Consider the following 17,833-nt stretch of genomic DNA (forward strand, 5'->3'; position numbering starts at 1 on the left):
AAGCTTATTTTTTACTTTTTAGTGCTTTTTATTCTGTTTTTGGAAGAACAGTGGTTTTTTAAATTTTTTTATTTTATTTTTGTTTTCTACTTTTCAGTGACGAATCATGCATTCGAGTTTTGTTACTCGCTTACTTTTAGGTGTTGAATGTAAATATATTGAATCACGAAACAATCGTATTTAATATTATTTTTGCTAATAATTGAATGTGAAATATAAAAAAGTTGAAATTTGAAAAACAAAATTTCGGAATGGACTGAACTTGAACTCGTTTTCTCCAACAATTTCCAGTGACAAAATATCTACCTAACTAACACAAAAAACTGACACCATCAACTGAATTATCGAAATATAAACTTTGACTAAGTTGCATGTATAGTTGAAAGAAAATTAATTTTCTTTCAACTGTTTAACGGCCGTAGTTCGTTCAATCCCTTATTGCATGTATAGTTGCTTGCAATGACCAATTAAAGACCATCGACAACCAACAGCAATTATCGATAGAGTAATTGATTTATTTCAATATCTGTCGTCGATATCGAACTCCATTTAAGGTTACCCATCGATTTTCGATTGTAAAAATCAACGATATTACTTAGAGGAGGGCTCAGTCCGTCCCGTACAATCTTGATTTATTTGGCTATCAGAAATTTCCGCCACGCTGAGATAATCGCAGGGAGACCCATTTATTCCAATATCCCACAATAGAATATTTGCGGGATTAGCATTGAAAAGTTATAATTCCGATAGGTTTTATCATATGTAACATAAAATTTGGTTAAGAGCCCTAATTGTAGTATACCTGGATCGCTCTAGTGTCAGAGTCGCGAGTAAATCCATTTCATAGTTCGGTAGGTGGAAAAACATTTAATATTCATTAATAGGGTAATTTCCTTCATCAACGGAAACGAAAGGCATTGATTTCGATTCGTTACCCAACATTAGTGCATTCATAATTTACTAATTATTTGGTTTTAGAAATCACAGTTTACACGAATGTTAATGGTCAATTTTAACCTCATTTGAAAAAGGCCAGATTGGTGGCCATGCGATGCCACTCCACTTGACGTCACAGGGACCTAGATTCTATACGATTAGATAGGAGTTTTACATCGTCTGAGATTACCAATGCATGCATGAGGGACAGAGCTCAGGGAAACATCTCTCAATAATCTCCTATTAAAAGTGCCTATGGTCGGAAAGTTTCCTTCGTTTGACAGGGTATTAATAATCCTTATTTAAGCCAAGCGCTACCTGCTTGCAGCTGGCATCATAGCGGCGCTCATATCCTCGCCCCAAGGTCACCTCACACGGCGGCAGCGGGAACCAGAATGACGTCACACGGGCTTTTCCCAGAATTCATAATTAACCGTCGCGTTTTTGCGCGCTTAAAAATTTTCACTTTTCATTTAATCATGAAAAATAGATATCGTTATTTAAAATCTAAAAGCGTGAAATACGTACTCCAGGAGTAATAATATTTCGATTTAGGCAATAAAAAAATTATATGAAACCACCCTATTGGCATCTCTTTGACCCTGCACTTAACATTATTCTCCCTCCCTCCTACTTGTCCTTCCCATTTTTGCGGTTCTTTTCCCAGTGTCGTTCTTCTAAAGCTTTTACTAGAGTCCTCCTCCTACCCTGGATTTTTCCGTATCTCTTTAGAGGTCTGTTTTCTCGCTGTTTCCCCACTCTACTACATCTGTTTCACACAATTCCACTCCAACTCTTCTTCCGATTTATAAATGTCATGTTCTCACGCACAGTGTCTATTAAAATTGCCTATGGTCGGAACGTTTCTTGTACCTGATGTGCTCTGTGAGCAGAAACACGTCGTGTCCATTAAAATAATTGTGGAGACGTGAAAATACCTTTTATTTTAATGAATTAACATTCATTGAGCGCCCGGAGAATACTTTGTCGTAATATTCCGGATGAGAAAGAAAAAGGAAGGTACTATTTCGCTCAGATGTCTTTAACAGCCGACAGAAGCGCTAAATTAAGAGAGATATGTTTCCGAACGGATAGATATGGGAATTCGTTTTTCCCCCGAACCATAAAGGACTTTAACAAATGCTAGTCGTAATTTTGTTTAAGTTTTTTCTTTATATACGTAAATGGCTAGTGTCCTAACCCATATCTAACCGTTCGGAAATATGATGTAGATGAGTATTCATGATAAAAATATTCAATCGAGGAAGCTTACCACAAACCCCTTCTCCGATTTGGGCCAGAGAGGGAAAATAATATCCTTTCGATGTTTTTTCCCCTCCTGTGGTCCCATGACGTCAATTTCTTAGATATCCTAACTTTCTCCCCGAATTCCCCCAAAATCCTACACCCTTTCCTCTTTTACACTCACTTTCCCAACGTGGTGACTTTCTAACCACCGGCTCAGGACCTCATTCCACCCTGTCAAAGAATGGCGACACCCAGGGCTGGATTTGGAATCATTGTATTTGGAGGAGGCGACCCACAGCTGAGGTCATTTTCGCCATGAGGGAAAGGTAGGACAGGAAGGGTGGAGGGATTACACAGGCCAACCAAAAAATTATGTTTGAAAACTTTTCTATTTTAATAGCTGATTTTTATAGATTTTTATGTACCGAATACAAACCTGGCCTTAGTTTTATTGTATCACCCATAGTTTCCAAGCAATATGTATTTAATATTTAGTCTAATACCCCTATACGGTATACAGGGAAATCAATGATGTTTCATCATACATACATACATCATCTGTGTTACATCATAAAATTGTTTGTATTTGCTGTTCACTACATCGTGATAAAATTGTTTGTATTTACTACAGCGTGATAATACAGGGTTCACTTGTCAACTGGAATTGGTCTACATTTTCTTTCCCTTTTTTCCTTGAAGCTTCTTGTGTATCTTTTTCTGCGATGAATCGCAAGCTGAACTTCTCGGTGAAGTACCAACTGTAATCCCACTTTATCTTCGTTCATTAGACCTACTTTTTCAATTGTATTAAACTATAAAAAACTGTTAAATTCTAAAAATATTGCTTGATTTCATCAATTTAATTGTAAAATGTGAATAAATGGTGGGTGATACAACTTTAAAACCATCATATTTGGATTCACCTACTTTAAAAACATAAGAATTAGGTATTTTCAGTAAAAAAGTTTTTTCATTGTTGGCCTGTGTTATCGGCGTCGGCATTAGCCTACTCTTAACGAAAGGCGCCAAGGGGACTACGGCTTAACGTCCCATCCGACGGACGAAGTGCTGTACTTGAAGTGCCCTCCACAAAGCACTACATCTACATAATACCCCGCAAGCCGACTATAAGGCGTGTGGCAGGGGGTGTTAGGACACCAGCAGGGATCAGGCAGCCTCAAAAAAGTCTCTTCCACGGCGAGTATTCGAACCCGGACCGTTTTGATGGACGAGCCAGCACTCCAGCCACCATACCAACCCGATCCTCAGGGCCGGATTTAGATGCAAATAGGCCCTAGGCCACTCCTTTTATGAGGCTCATTTCATCTCCCATTTTTAAGTCTGTATATTACATGAGAGATAATAAAGTACATCATTACAGTCCAGCCGGCGAGAGTTGTCCGATGGCACTTTAAAAGGAGGGGCGGAGAACGCTGCGCCAACATGGTTCGCAACCTATCGCTGTCCTCCAAATGCACCTCACACCCTGCCTAGTCATACAACGTAGTCACATGCATATGAAGCATTGACACAAGCCTGAACCACCAAAAAAAGCCCTTTCTGCGAATCGCCAAAGCAAAGGATTCATCCTTTGGATCCTTCACGCTCGTCGTCCCTTCTGGCTGCTTTCTTCACGGAACCCTTTTGTTTACATGTGATGTGGGCGTTTCCCTTTCTTACCTGGCAACCTTGCCCCCTACCCCTTCTATCTGTCAACGGACAACTCTCGGCGGCCGGACTGTACTGATATATCAATGTGTCAAATGAAACATTTTGTTGGAAGTAACCTTTATTAAAAATTAAATAATAGTGCTGCAGGAACAAGTGTCTTTGTATCAGTCACGCGCACGGGTGCAAAGTTAAATGTACCAACGGATGAAGTCCGCCATTAAAAAATATTTGACTCATGTTAGCCAGGATTCGAACCCGGATCTCCCGATTGCCGGTCAGATGTGTTAGCCAGTTACCACCACCAAGCCATTTTCTCAGAGCGGAAATCGGGAGATCCGGGTTCGAATCATGACTAAGTCAAATATTTTTTCATGGCGGACTTCATCCGTTGGTGTATTCAAATAATAGTGTTCACTGTTGTTAGAACATAGTATTTTTTTAGATTTTGTGCTTTCCCGGCGAATAGACTCCGGGAAGAGTCATTTTTATTTGGCTAAAACCTTAAATGTAGAACCCTCTTGATATTGAGGCCTTAGGCTGACGCATAGTTCGACTATAAGAAAATCTGGCCCTCACGACACCCATTCAACAGCTACCACTCCACCAAAAATTTCAAAAGACACCACCCACCTCTTTTCCGTCTCTCCCTGCTATCACTCTCCACTCAACATTGGCGATGATCCTCAATGTACAGAAAAATCCCTAACCTTAGATCATTCCCTTCTCCAAAGGGATTTCTGTGAGGACCTATTGTGCCAGCAAAAAAAAAATTCTAAACCAACCACGCCTCAAAAACCTTACTACTTCCATCTTGTTTAGAGTGCAGGCAGATATGATTTAGGAGGTTCAGTTTAGACTATTTTTCAGATGATATTTTAAGAGATTCATAAGAAGTAAGACGTATATATATTTGCTACAATGTTTCAGTTTTAGCCTCCCTTCCCCCCACAGACCACCCACTCAAACTTAATTCTATTGAATTAAGTTACATATGGCTATTCAAAGCATTTCTTCCTCCCGGCTTAAACATCCACCGATAATCCCTTAATTGCCTCAGCCCCCTCTTTGGACCCTACCTCCCCTCTATTTCCCCTTCCCTCAGCTATCCTTTACCCTCTACCTACAGTCTTTTACCTAACTCCGAGGAAGGTGGTAATGCCACCGAAAATTTAGTTATTAATGTGAGTTTTTAATCTTTATCTTGTGTGTTCTGTGATACTGCCCATCCTGGGGTTTTTTACGTTATTTACCTCGCCGAGGAACAATTCATAGTGTATATAGTATATATATATATATACACTATAATTCATAGTGTATATAGTATATATATATATACACACTATATACACTATGAATTGTTCCTCGGCGAGGTAAATGACGTAAAAAACCCTAGGATGGGCAGTATCACAGAACACACAAGATAAAGATTAAAAACTCACATTAACCCCTCAACGCCGTCATGCGTACCCAGTACGCACCCTTTAAATTTCGTATGCCGCCGTCATGCGTACCCAGTACGCTTCCTGATCTACTCTATATAATATTTTTTCTCCGCCAGGTATTGCATGTTAAATTAAAACTAATTACTCTATCATTTGAAGAAATGTTTTTCCTCTCCAATAAAATATTCATAGCGGCTTTATGCCTTCAAGATGTTTTTAAAATGCTTAGATAAAATTCCGTTTTAAACCAGCGCGTTGACGACTTCGGTCCAAAAACTCAACGCCTTCCTTCAACTGTTCTATCATGAAAAAATCCGCCTATTCTGCTTGAGAGACGTCAAGAAGGGTCAGCTACTTTAGCTTGAGATATGGTATCTTCTAAGCTGAATGCCTTCTCTCCATCTTCTCCTTGTTTGTCGTCACTTCGAGCCCCAAGTGTGTTTGGCCCGCCTCGTTAGTCCTTAGCGTCCTAGGCGAAGGGGCCATATGCTTCGCTCTGCATTTATTTTTTTATATTTTTTTTCTGGACAGTAATCAACGAAGATAAGATTCCATCTAAACAGTCAGCATATACCAGGGCCCCCTCGAGATATTTTCTCGTCTCTTGAGGGAGCTTCTAAACCACGCGCTTCAGTCCACTAGAGTCATTCATGCTGCGTGGCGTGCTTTCAGTCAGTGTGTTGAAATTCTCATCGGGTGTACTTCCTTTGTGTGGTATTTTTTTATAATTGGGGATCCTACGAAATGGGAATAGTATTGAAAGGCAAAAAAGAGACTCGGAAGTCTGTTTGTGTGTTAGGTTATAGTAAATTCATTGGTGGGGTGAATTTCAAGGACCTGTTATTGCATTCGTACCTAATGGAAAGAAAACGCCATTACAAGTAGTGTATGAAGTTATTTAGGAGACTATTGAATGCGGAAGTCCTAAATTCACATGTTGTTCATAGGAAAAACACGTCTAAAAATTTGACTTATCATTTCGCGTGCCATTGGTGGAGGTAATATTTTGGAAATATCCAACGTCATACGAACTGTTTGGACATGACCGTCACTCAATACAATTTAGTACCAAGACTCACAAAAATTGATTTCCTAAAGACAATTCCTGCAGCTGGGAAGGAATCAAAGTCTCAAAGGAGGTGTGCAGTTTGTGCGTAATATGGGAAATGAAGAGTTTGCGTGTGAAAAATGTGCAGTGGGATTATGTTTGGATTGCTTCGAATCATGTCACACAAAGCAGATTTTCTAAGGTAAATCATTTGAATATTTGCATATTGACGTTTGAAACATAAGCATGTGATTACCTATACAAAATAATACGGTAATAATGGAACTAAGTCAGAGAAGTGGGCAGAGTGGTAAATTTTCAAGTAGGCGAAACGGGTAATCCTATCGAAAGTATCCAATCTGTTATGAAATTTTCAATCCCAAATAACTAAAATACATCTTGTAATTGTATTTTTTGAATGCATGGAATGTTAGATATCTCACAGCTTATTCGAAACCAAAGAAAAATCTGTCAAAATTGAAAATTTATTCATTAGTTCATAAAAGGAGATACATAAAACAATAAATATTTTTTCAAATCGCTCGAAAAATTATTATATAGTAGCGCATTATATTATGCAAGTTCACAAAAATTTTCAACGATACTGATCCTATATTATGAAAGATATAAATTATTGAATGATAGTATGCCAAAAAGGCGAAGTCATTTAAAATCTCATCCGGCCGCTGAGATGGGATTTAATTAAATGCCCGCCGCGCTTGAGGGGTTAATAACTAAATTTTCGGTGGCATTACCACCTTCCTCGGAGTTAGGTAAAAGACTGTAGGTAGAGGGTAAAGGATAGCTGAGGGAAGGGGAAATAGAGGGGAGGTAGGGTCCAAAGAGGGGGCTGAGGCAATTAAGGGATTATCGGTGGATGTTTAAGCCGGGAGGAAGAAATGCTTTGAATAGCCATATGTAACTTAATTCAATAGAATTAAGTTTGAGTGGGTGGTCTGTGGGGGGAAGGGAGGCTAAAACTGAAACATTGTAGCAATTTATATTACGTGCCACGTGCATTTCGTATTTTCCAATACATTGTATATATATATATAAATAATTTAAGTTAATGTCAATACACACAGAGACACAAAAAAGAAACACTCACATTGGATAAATAAACTTGAAGCTATCGAAGCACTTCCGGCTTCTTCGTCAGCTGAAGAATGAATGGTGAGGAAAGGAATATATATATATATATATATATATATATATATATATATATATTTATACTACTTCATTCATTCACACGACGCCTTGAGCGCAAACATACATATAAATTCAGAGGTAAGGAAAGAAAAGGATAGGAACATATAATAGAAAAAGGATTGTCTATGATACGTAAAAGAATTAACAAAATTCCTCGATGAATGGACAGCAGAAATAGACTGAATGGCAGGCACAAATTTTACAGCCATCCCATGTGTTCCGAATAATGATGGGCCCTATGAATACCGCTAGCGCACACCTTTCTGACAGCATCATAATTTGCGTTCGCAACAGTAAAAAAAATTCGGGGAGGGAGGAGGGGGCCATTTAGAGAACGTACACTTAACTTCGCATTTACTTAGCATTTATGGAGGGTTTAAGCACTGGCGACCGCCATGTAAAATTTTGTCCTGTCAGTACAATTTTCACCACGTCATATTCGATGTATAATCTTCAAATCCGTTAGCGGTAGAGAGCATACACACTATTTTATCTGACCCAGCCTCTTTTGGAAGGCTAAAAACTTTCCCCTACGTCTATATTTATATAATTTAAGGTTTATGTTCACCTACATAACATTAGAGATTAGCATTTCCAGTGAGTGATTGAGGAATGACCTTAGAATTTTTTTTTCAGTTAAAGATAAGTGCAAAGATGCATTTGGGGATATAACAGTGTGGGGAACCATAAAGAAAACTGTTCCTGTGTTAACATGGCTCCCAAAGTACAATTGGAAACAGGACTTCGTGTCAGATTTGATTTCCGGTTCAACTGTCGCTGTCATGCACATTCCACAAGGTAAGAAAGCTGTATGATTTCCATTTCATCTTCAGAACTTGATGAATATGCATTAAATTACCGGAGCAATATCAACTTTTACTTTTATGAGATGGTCTCATAGGGAATAAATCCAGACTCGTGGTGGAAGAAAAAAATTTCATTGGAGCAAATATAATATTCTACACCCATTTAATCAAACATTGCTTTACTCAAAATTGCTTCCTGTTAGGATGCTATATTCAAGAGTGTTTTGAATTTCATTTCGTACTTAAGACTCACTAATAGCTTCAAGTACTTATAGAGTGACGAAGTGTGAGCTAAATCCTTTCAGTCAAATTACTTGCCATATGAGATCAAAATGCCTTTGTCAGTCGCAGTCTTAAAACCTACATAAAATTTCGCCGTTTTCCAGATAAAAATTGGCTTTTAGCTCTGTAAATTTGTTATCATCTCAAGGTTCACATAACCGGTATCAATTTCGTAAACCAAGGTTCAAAACTGTACGACCAAAGGATTTTAGAGTTGATGTCATTTTTTCATGATTACATTTTCGTTTCCAGGAATGGGTTATGCTCTCTTGGGAGGCGTCCCGGCCATAACTGGTATCTACATGGCACTTTTTCCAGTTTTTATATATTTTATATTTGGAACCTCAAGGCACATATCAATGGGTAAGAATATGGAAACCAAATACATACTTTTTTATCCTAAAGAATACAACAGGAGCTCTGGTATATAGCATAAACCACTGAGACATTTCGTTGTTAAAACAAATTCAGAGAATCAATCCTTCCACAATACCATATTTCTAGCATTTATAAGTATCTTTTGTGTATGAGAAAACACTTAAAAGTATTGTAATTCAGCTTCTTCAGCTCCAAAAATTCCACCAATATTCATAGAAATAAAGTAGAGGCCAGTTAGCACGTCTAACTACCTGATTTGATCCAAATAACTGCGACCTACTCAATCCGAGACGCACAATAATAAAATTAATTTCTGCTTTCTAGAAAAAGAATATTAAGATAATAAGCAGTACAATCAACGAAATAATTTGTTTCACAATATATTTTGCAATGACGTATTAGTTTGGAGCAGTTTGGAGCAGTGGTGAAGTAAAAAAATTGAACATATTACTCGTTAGCATTGCGGAAATTTCGCGAGGTTAGAACAAAAATTGTTCAAAGAATAGTAAATAAAATTACTCCAGAATTAATAGGAAAATGACTTCACAAATCGAAAAATACAATTAATTCTTTCAGCAAGCTAATTTGAACGTTAGTGGTGACACGCTGAGGAAAAACTAGCTAATTGCTTCGTTATGGAAAATTACTTCCATTACAGAAAGGAATATATACATTTTTTCTGAACTTCATCTTTCTATGCTTATAAATTTTTGTATTTTTTATCTCCGCAAATATACCTCGTTCATTAACGTTCTTCAAGTCTGATCATTTTTGCAACTTACAATGAATTCGTTAGTGAAATAAACAAAAGGGGGATCAGGTTGGTGTGATGGCTAGAGGCTGAGGCTTCCCACCCGGCGGGCTCGGGTTCAAATCCCGGCAGTGGCAGAGAATTTTCAGAGACTGCCCGATCCCTGCTTGAATGTTGTGTGGAGGACATTTCAAGCGCAACACTCCGTCCGTCGGATGGGACGTTAAGCCGTGGTCCCCTTGGCGCCTTTCGTTAAGAGCAGGCTAACGCCGACGCCGGGTTTCTCTCCACCCTTCCTTCCACACCCTTCCCTCATGGCGCAAATGACCTCAGCTGTCGGTCGCTTCCTCCAAATACCATACCGAAATAAACAAAAACGCCTAATTTTTCGCATCCTGATTCATATCAATCCTTGAATGAATATCAATATCACTCTAACATGAGCTTACAATGGAAAACAATGGGGGAAAAATCAATGCAATCAATCAGGAACTATCCTTAAGGTTTTTAATTAAACTTATATTATTTTATTCGACGTGACAGTGTTAACGTTTGCCCAAAATGACACTCCAAAAATCGTTATTTCTCGTCCAACAGGAACATTTGCAGTTATATGTTTGATGGTGGCCAAATCGGTCAACCATTACGCAAATGTGGAAGATGGGGTTCCAATTCCAGCTAATATGACAGAAACGGCTGTAACCCCCATGCAAGTCGCCACTGCGTTGGCATTTATGGTTGGTGGGATGCAGGTGAGGATACTTAAAATAATTTTTCCTTCTTTCAGAAATATCTGAAATTAACATGACCCAATTAAATGATCACGAAGCCAATTTAGATCGCAAAAAAAGTCATTAGAAGCACTGACTTTATCATTTTTCTAACGATCTTGATTTGTTGCTGTCGAATTAAATGAAAATTCTATGACTATCCATCATCGTAAATACCTGTGACATGCATCCATTCCATTATTATATATGAGGTTAACAATAACATTATAATGATAAATATATGAGTGCCATGCAGACTTTCTAGATTTCACGCAAAAAAATTCTATTTAAAAAATTAATATAAGTCAAATAAAAAGTCTATAAAAGCATTTCCATTCCTGAATATTAGCTGAAAATTTACGAAACATAGAAAACATACTCTTCTTTTAGGAAATTAAGCAAAACCTTTACCGAGATATAATTGTTTTCCATAACAAAGATTTTTACGAGTCGATCCGTGTGACACTAGCACTCACGTTAAATCCCGAAATTAAGATGGTATCCGATCAGTTCATAGGAGTTACCCTAGTTCAGTCATATCAATTTAGACGTTCTGCCTTTATTTAATTTTAATTAAGTAATTAGTATTTAAATAACCGTTATATTTTCTCTCTTTGACGTTATTTACAGATATTGATGTCCATTTTTAAACTGGGCATCGTCTGCACCCTGCTGTCCGAAACACTAGTCAGTGGTTTTACCACAGCAGCTGCCATTCATGTATTTACATCTCAAATAAAAGATCTGTTGGGAATTAAAGTGAAGAAGTTCGAAGGAGTATTCAACATTGGATTCGTAAGTAAATGTAAAACTTTTTGCATGGGGTTTTTCGGGTATAACCTCCACAATGAGCTCAGAGAAATTTTTAAGTTTAATCCATTTTACTTAACTCTTCACAACCCAATGTTGCTTCTAAGCAACATCAAAAATGTTTAAACTTTCAGCTCCATTCAGGAAATATCTAAAACACCCATTATTTTGTAGTGTGAATTGTAATGATGAAATAGCTGCCACGATAATGATCATTGAGTGAAAAATGTTCAAGTTTTCAAAATGAAAAATCTTGAAATTTGATTTCTCCCAGAATCAGTTCTGGGTTATAAAGGGTTAATTGAATTAACATCATTTATAGAATAGTGTAAGGCTTATTAAAATATCTCTCAGAAAGCCGTAAAACTCACTATTTATCCTAACATTTTTCTGGGGAGGGACCCCGCACCTTTCACTTACCCTGGCGGGTATGCCATACCCCCAGACACCTCAGTATTAGTTGCGCCTAAAACCCCTCCTAACCTTAATTCCTAGCAGCGCTCCCGCTCTGGGCTATACTAAACGCCAAGATAACCACTGAATTGAGATTTTTTATGAGCCTGCTCTAAAAAACTTCCTCTTAAACTTTCACTAACAAGCTCGATTTCCATCCATTGCTTCCATAAATTGCAGTTTTTGCGTGTACATTTTCCCTTCCATCCACGTCAGGTTTTTTCATGCATAAGTTAAGTTAAAATGATCAAAAATTGAGGTTTATTCTCTCTTTTCAGACATACATAGACATTTTCAGCCAACTGCACACTCTGAACTGGGCAGCGGTCGTCGTTTCAGCAGTGGCATTGACGATGTTGCTGGTCAATAATGAAATTATTAAGGTAAGCCATGGGTATATGAACTTCTGAAAAAGGTCTATGGTCTAAAATCATTGAATAACAACTCCCTGGACAAAACCAGCAAAGGCGCTCTTTGTCCCCTACAAGCGAGGTGGACTTTCACTCCTTCTCAGCTAACCCAAAGGGACTCCTCACCCCCCCCCCTCTTTTCCTGCGTCGCTACTTACTCCTCTCCCTTTCTAAAGACACGCGGCCTCTCTTTTTACCCTAACCCCCCCTTTTTCACTCTTCTCAACCCCCCCTCTGTCTCTTTTCTATGGTCCTTCCCCATGTGTCGTCATTTTACAGTTATGACTAGAGTCGTCCTTCCAACGTGGGTTCTCCACATCCCGTAGTTGTATATTTTCCCACTGTCTCCACTCTGTACGCCCGTTCCCACCCCCTTCTTCAAATATGTCAAATCCTCCAAACCCCCCCCCTTTCTCAAGGGTATAAAGGAGATTTTCAAATGTTTTAAGTGTCTTGTACCAGATGATGGTTCAGTGAGCCGAAACGCGTAGTACGCATTAAAAATTCTTGTGGAAAAGTGCTACGATCTTTTATTTATTTAAATATAATTAATTGTTTGAGGCGTAACTTGGTGAAAGCGATTCATAATTAAATTAAGAAAGAAGAAAGATTAATGTGAAAGTACAAAGTTCTTCTTTCTTAATTTATTTAAATATGTCTAACTTCCACCAAATGAAGGCTGAATCTGTTGAACTTACTCTATCTTTTTACAGAACGCAATCACAAATTTTTCTGCCTTAGCGTCGGCGTAAATATTGCGTCACTAATTTATTTAGGGAGGAGAGTAACCTAAAATTAGGCGGTAGATACGAGTACTCATAAATATGGGTATAGATAGGTTGGGCGGAAGATTACGAAGTCATACAATGTCAAAATAAGTTGAATAGAGTGAACAAATTCGTCTGTGGCTTACATAGTATGACCTGGTCTCGAACCAGTAACCCTTGATTCTCAGCCAAGTGCTTAGGCGCACGTTCGTGGATATATTTGCAAAGGACAAGGGCAGGCTAGCCCGCGGTTATTTCATCCGTTCTAGCCAAGTGTCATGATAATCTGTAAGAAGTGAAAGCAATTTTTATTTTGAGTTCCACTTATATGTAATTTATCAGAGGTAGAAAGAGAAAGTCGTGATAAAATTCAATTCTTGAAAATAAACTAAACATTGATTTTATCGATGATTTTTGCAGAATTAAAAATGCCAAAAAATTCAGATCGTATCCCTTATATAAGCTTCTATTTCTTTTTTACAGCCTAGGATCAGTAAATACTCGAAGATTCCTATTCCAATCGAGCTAATAGTTGTGATAACAGGAACATTAACTTCCATGTATGTCAATTTAGAGGAAGATTATGGTCTCCGTGCAGTTGGGCATATTCCAACAGGGTGAGTACCACGAATCCTATGCCTCCTCAAATACTTTTAGTATTTACGCAATCTATCTTTTGGTAAAGTATAGAGTATATTGGCCTTTGATCTGTTGTAATGTAAGTAATTCTGTTTTCATTGATATTTCTATGTATGAGGATATATTTTCCACTTTTCATTTGATTGCACAAGTCAAACATGTAACTGAATTTGGCATTTGACTCGAGGACAAATTACACTCGTACTGCGCGCGGCTTACGTCAGCTGCTTATAGCCTTCAGCAATCTCTAAAAGTCCTTCGCATATCAAGAAATGAATATTCTTGAGGTAGTTGATAATTCCTAAGAATTACCTCCAAAATCAGGTATTTATTTAAGAAGACAACCTGTGCCGTACAAAAGGAATTTTGATATTGCGAAAATATTTTATGAACCTAAAACATAATAATGCAATTCCCCTAAATTATATAATTTAATGCTCGCAGTAAAAATTCTTTTAAGAACTTACAAACAAAATGACAACGGGAATAATTATTGAAATACTACATTTGTTTTCCAAAACAACTTAAAAGGCAGAATAAGGGGAAATAAATTCCGTCAGGAAGAAACGATTTCCAAGACGATCGTAAAAATTTTAAAGGTGACTCAAGGAAGTTTGAAGGCCGAAGGATGGCTTCCTTATAGGTATGGTATGGTATGGTATTTGGAGGAGGCGACCGACAGCTGAGGTCATTTGCGCCATGAGGGTAGGGTATGGAAGAAAGGGTGGAGAGAAACCCGGCGTCGGCATTAGCCTGCTCTTAACGAAAGGCGCCAAGGGGACCACGGCTTAACGTCCCATCCGACGGACGGAGTGTTGCGCTTGAAATGTCCTCCACACAACATTCAAGCAGGGATCGGGCAGTCTCTGAAAATTCTCTGCCACTGCCGGGATTTGAACCCGAGCCCGCTGGGTGGGAAGCCAACACTCTAGCCACCACACCAACCCGATCCCCGGCTTCCTTATGATACGATGGGTACATTCGCATATTGTGGAGAAAGAGGATACGTCTTCCTCATAAAAAAACACATTCTCAGCTTCATACTGTTTATATGATGCGATGGTTCACGGCATTGCGGTTGTAGGGATTTGGAACGGGAAGTCTATTCTCGGAAAAGTGGTTGCTTCGGGCGGAAAGATAGGATTGTGCATACGATTTTCGTCGGCAACTTTGAAATTTGCTATATGCCTTCGATGAATGCCCCCCGCAACTCACCATAGTGGAGTGAAAATAAAATTAAAATGATTTTTAAAACGATTTCGCCTCAAGTGGGTGCGGCAAGGCGTGAAATAGGGAGGTCCTAGAGGTCCCTGAATGTATGCGAAGCAAGGGGCATTCCAAAAACAGTATACAATGCATAAAAATAAGCTTTTCATCCCTCGAATAATAAAGCGTGGTTGCTTATTTGGTATATTAGAAATAAGTGTAGGAGAACATGATAGGTGAGTAGGGATTAGCACCTAATATTCATATCTAAACCTAATCAGCTCTAACACTTTATCATCGCAATGAAGACTTTGAATACCAAGGTAACATCTTAAAAACCTTCAAGGCATGTCGAGTCGAATCTTGTCAACATTTTTCTATGCATTAAATATGAATATTTTAAATCTGGGGTATAATTTTCAAATTTATATGTATATAAGAGGGTGTCCGTTTGTCTGTCCGCCATGCGTTTCCTTACGGCTCCCCCGATTTGGATCAAAGTTAGTATATACGTGCATCTCATGCTCACAAACCAATTAGTGCTACTTTCGGTTGCGTCCGACGCGTCCTTTGCGCCATTATCTTATTTCCATTTGTTCCGTCAATCACACAGCTTTGCGATTTGACACCCTGTCGGGTAGGCACACCTCATTACATGCCCGAAAGGGAAAACATAACTCCAAGAACTATACACTCGCCTTGATTCTCTCGATGCAAAACTTTTTGCAGACTTGGCATTCACATGACGTTTTTGATCTACGCACGTACGCACACAATCATCAATGTTGTGGAGTGGGGTATAAGCTGATTCCATGCACGGTATACGGAAATCACGTTTTACATTGTTGGCGACAGTGGCGCAGCGAGAGGGGGGGTTTTGGGGGATAAACCCCCCCCCCCCCAGAGCTCAAAGAAATTTTTAAGTTTAATCCATTTTACTTAATTGGATTGATATTACTAATAGAATACTGTAAGGTTGAATAAAATATCCCTCAGAAAGCCATAAAACTCACCATTTTGAACCATTTTGTCATAAAATTCTGCAATTTATTAATCTCGCACCTACCCCTTATCCTGGTAGGTATTCCATACCCCCACACACCCCGGTATTTGTTGCACCTAAACCCCCCCCTCCCCAGCCTTAATTCCTAGCTGCGCCCTTGGTTGGCGAATGCATATAATACATACATATGTAGGCCATCATCATACTTGTTTTTTCCTTTACCTAAAAATCTTGCTATGTGACCATTATTTTTACCATGGGTGTCTATTCTGCTTCTAAGCTTTGTATTAGATAGATAGAAACTTGGTATGTACACATTTGTTATTCATGTACATCTAATGCTGCCACTATGGAATAGTCTACTTGCAGCAATGTTATAATAATAATAATAATAAATTCCAAGTTTCCCACTGATGCGGGTGCTATCCTTCCCGAGCGACGCCGGGTGGCCTGTTAGTGAACATCTAAATCCAATCAGCAGCCACTCTATATTTTCACACTGAAGACTCGTTGAAAACTTGGGTATTATCTTTAAAAATTTCAGGGCATATCGATTGGACACTTGTCATCATTTGTCGGTACCTTAAATATGAAAATTTAAATATGAGAAAATGCTGAGGTAAAAATTTCCAATTTGAGATAGAGTTAAATGTTGACCAGAGTTTCCTCCATATTCTCTGAAATTTTCAAGACAGTACCGCAAGTTTTAAACGAATTATGCGTCACGAAAAAAGACCGGTCGTGCAGCAGTGATGCGTGCCCTTAAAGTTCACCGTTGGACCGTAATCGATTAATGAAATCTTTGTCACTGACCTTTCGTGTGGTCTCGAAACTCGACGAACGCTTTCGCCTCAAGTGGGTGCGGGAAGGCGTGAAATAGGGAGGTCCGAGAGCCAGCGTTGTCGTTTCTCCCTGAATGTATGCGAAGCAAGGGGCATTCCAAACAGCAAGCACCGCACAGCGGCGGATTACGGGGGGCTTTTAGAGAGGCAGCCACTCCCCTGGAATTTCTGGAAGAATCGAAATGATGGCAAACTTTAAGGCTCTCCAAATAAAGTGTTCATTGGTTTAATAAAACAATGTTTGAAAATAATTGACGAATATCAAACATACGCTAGTCCATTCATATCGGAGACGCATTAGCACTGGTACTGAAAGGTAATGCATACGTCCAAGGCGTCTCAGAAAGTAATGAATGTTTCCGTCAGTTAAAAAAAAACAAAATTTAAAAATAATTAACGAATATAAAAAATCCGCTTGCCCACTCATATCGGAGATGCGTCCAAGGCGTCTCAGAAAGTTATGAACGTTTCCGTCAGTTTAAAAAAAAACAATGTTTAAAAATAATTGACGAATATCAAAAATCCGCTTGTCCGAGAAGCAATCGGAGAAGCAATAACACTGGAAATGAGAGGTACTACATACGAACAAGGCGCCGCAGAAAGTAATGAACGTTTCCATCAGTTTAAAAAACAATGTTTGGATCCAAAGATTGGCCACGAGATTGCCCTGTTGCCGGATGCTCTGGACAACTCATGTCTTCGAATGCTTTGCCTTCCAGAGATCGCGATGTACCCATGGCACCCGGCAACAGGGAAGCTTCGCGGCCAATCGGAGCACTTGACTCAAAGTAAACCCACCCAACTTCCGACCTAAACATCATTGGTAATTTTGGTTCCACCTGGCTTCAGCAATTTAGGCTTAAAATTTCGTGACACAATTTTTCCTCCCCCTGTATATTGAGGATTGTCCGGTAAAAACTTTAAGAAAAATCAGTACTGAATTGAAACGAAAGTATTCAACAAATTTTCTTTAAACCCACGAAAAATGATATGTATTAGTATAAGATGTGTAACTAAAATAAAACTATTCTTCAGCTTCAGGCTTCAGCAATTCAGGCTTAAAATTTCGTGACACAATTTTTCCCCACCCTGTATATTGAGGATTGTTCGGTAAAAACTTAAAGAAAAATAAGTACTGAATTGAAACGAAAGTATTCAACAA

At 38.6% G+C, this 17,833-nt stretch overlaps 1 protein-coding gene across 1 annotated transcript in view; it reads left to right on the plus strand.

Annotated features, from left to right (window-relative positions):
• Positions 1–17,833, plus strand: part of LOC124171339 (prestin-like) — a 91,266-nt gene that overhangs the window by 65,893 nt on the left and 7,540 nt on the right. The window contains exons 3-8 of the mRNA XM_046550493.1: positions 8,191–8,352; positions 8,895–9,005; positions 10,369–10,523; positions 11,172–11,336; positions 12,083–12,187; positions 13,465–13,598. Coding sequence (XP_046406449.1) covers positions 8,191–8,352; positions 8,895–9,005; positions 10,369–10,523; positions 11,172–11,336; positions 12,083–12,187; positions 13,465–13,598 — 832 coding nt within the window. The remainder of the gene's footprint in view (positions 1–8,190; positions 8,353–8,894; positions 9,006–10,368; positions 10,524–11,171; positions 11,337–12,082; positions 12,188–13,464; positions 13,599–17,833) is intronic.

This window comes from Ischnura elegans, chromosome X (genome assembly GCF_921293095.1).
Source record: "Ischnura elegans chromosome X, ioIscEleg1.1, whole genome shotgun sequence".
NCBI classification, from domain to species: Eukaryota; Metazoa; Arthropoda; class Insecta; order Odonata; family Coenagrionidae; genus Ischnura; species Ischnura elegans.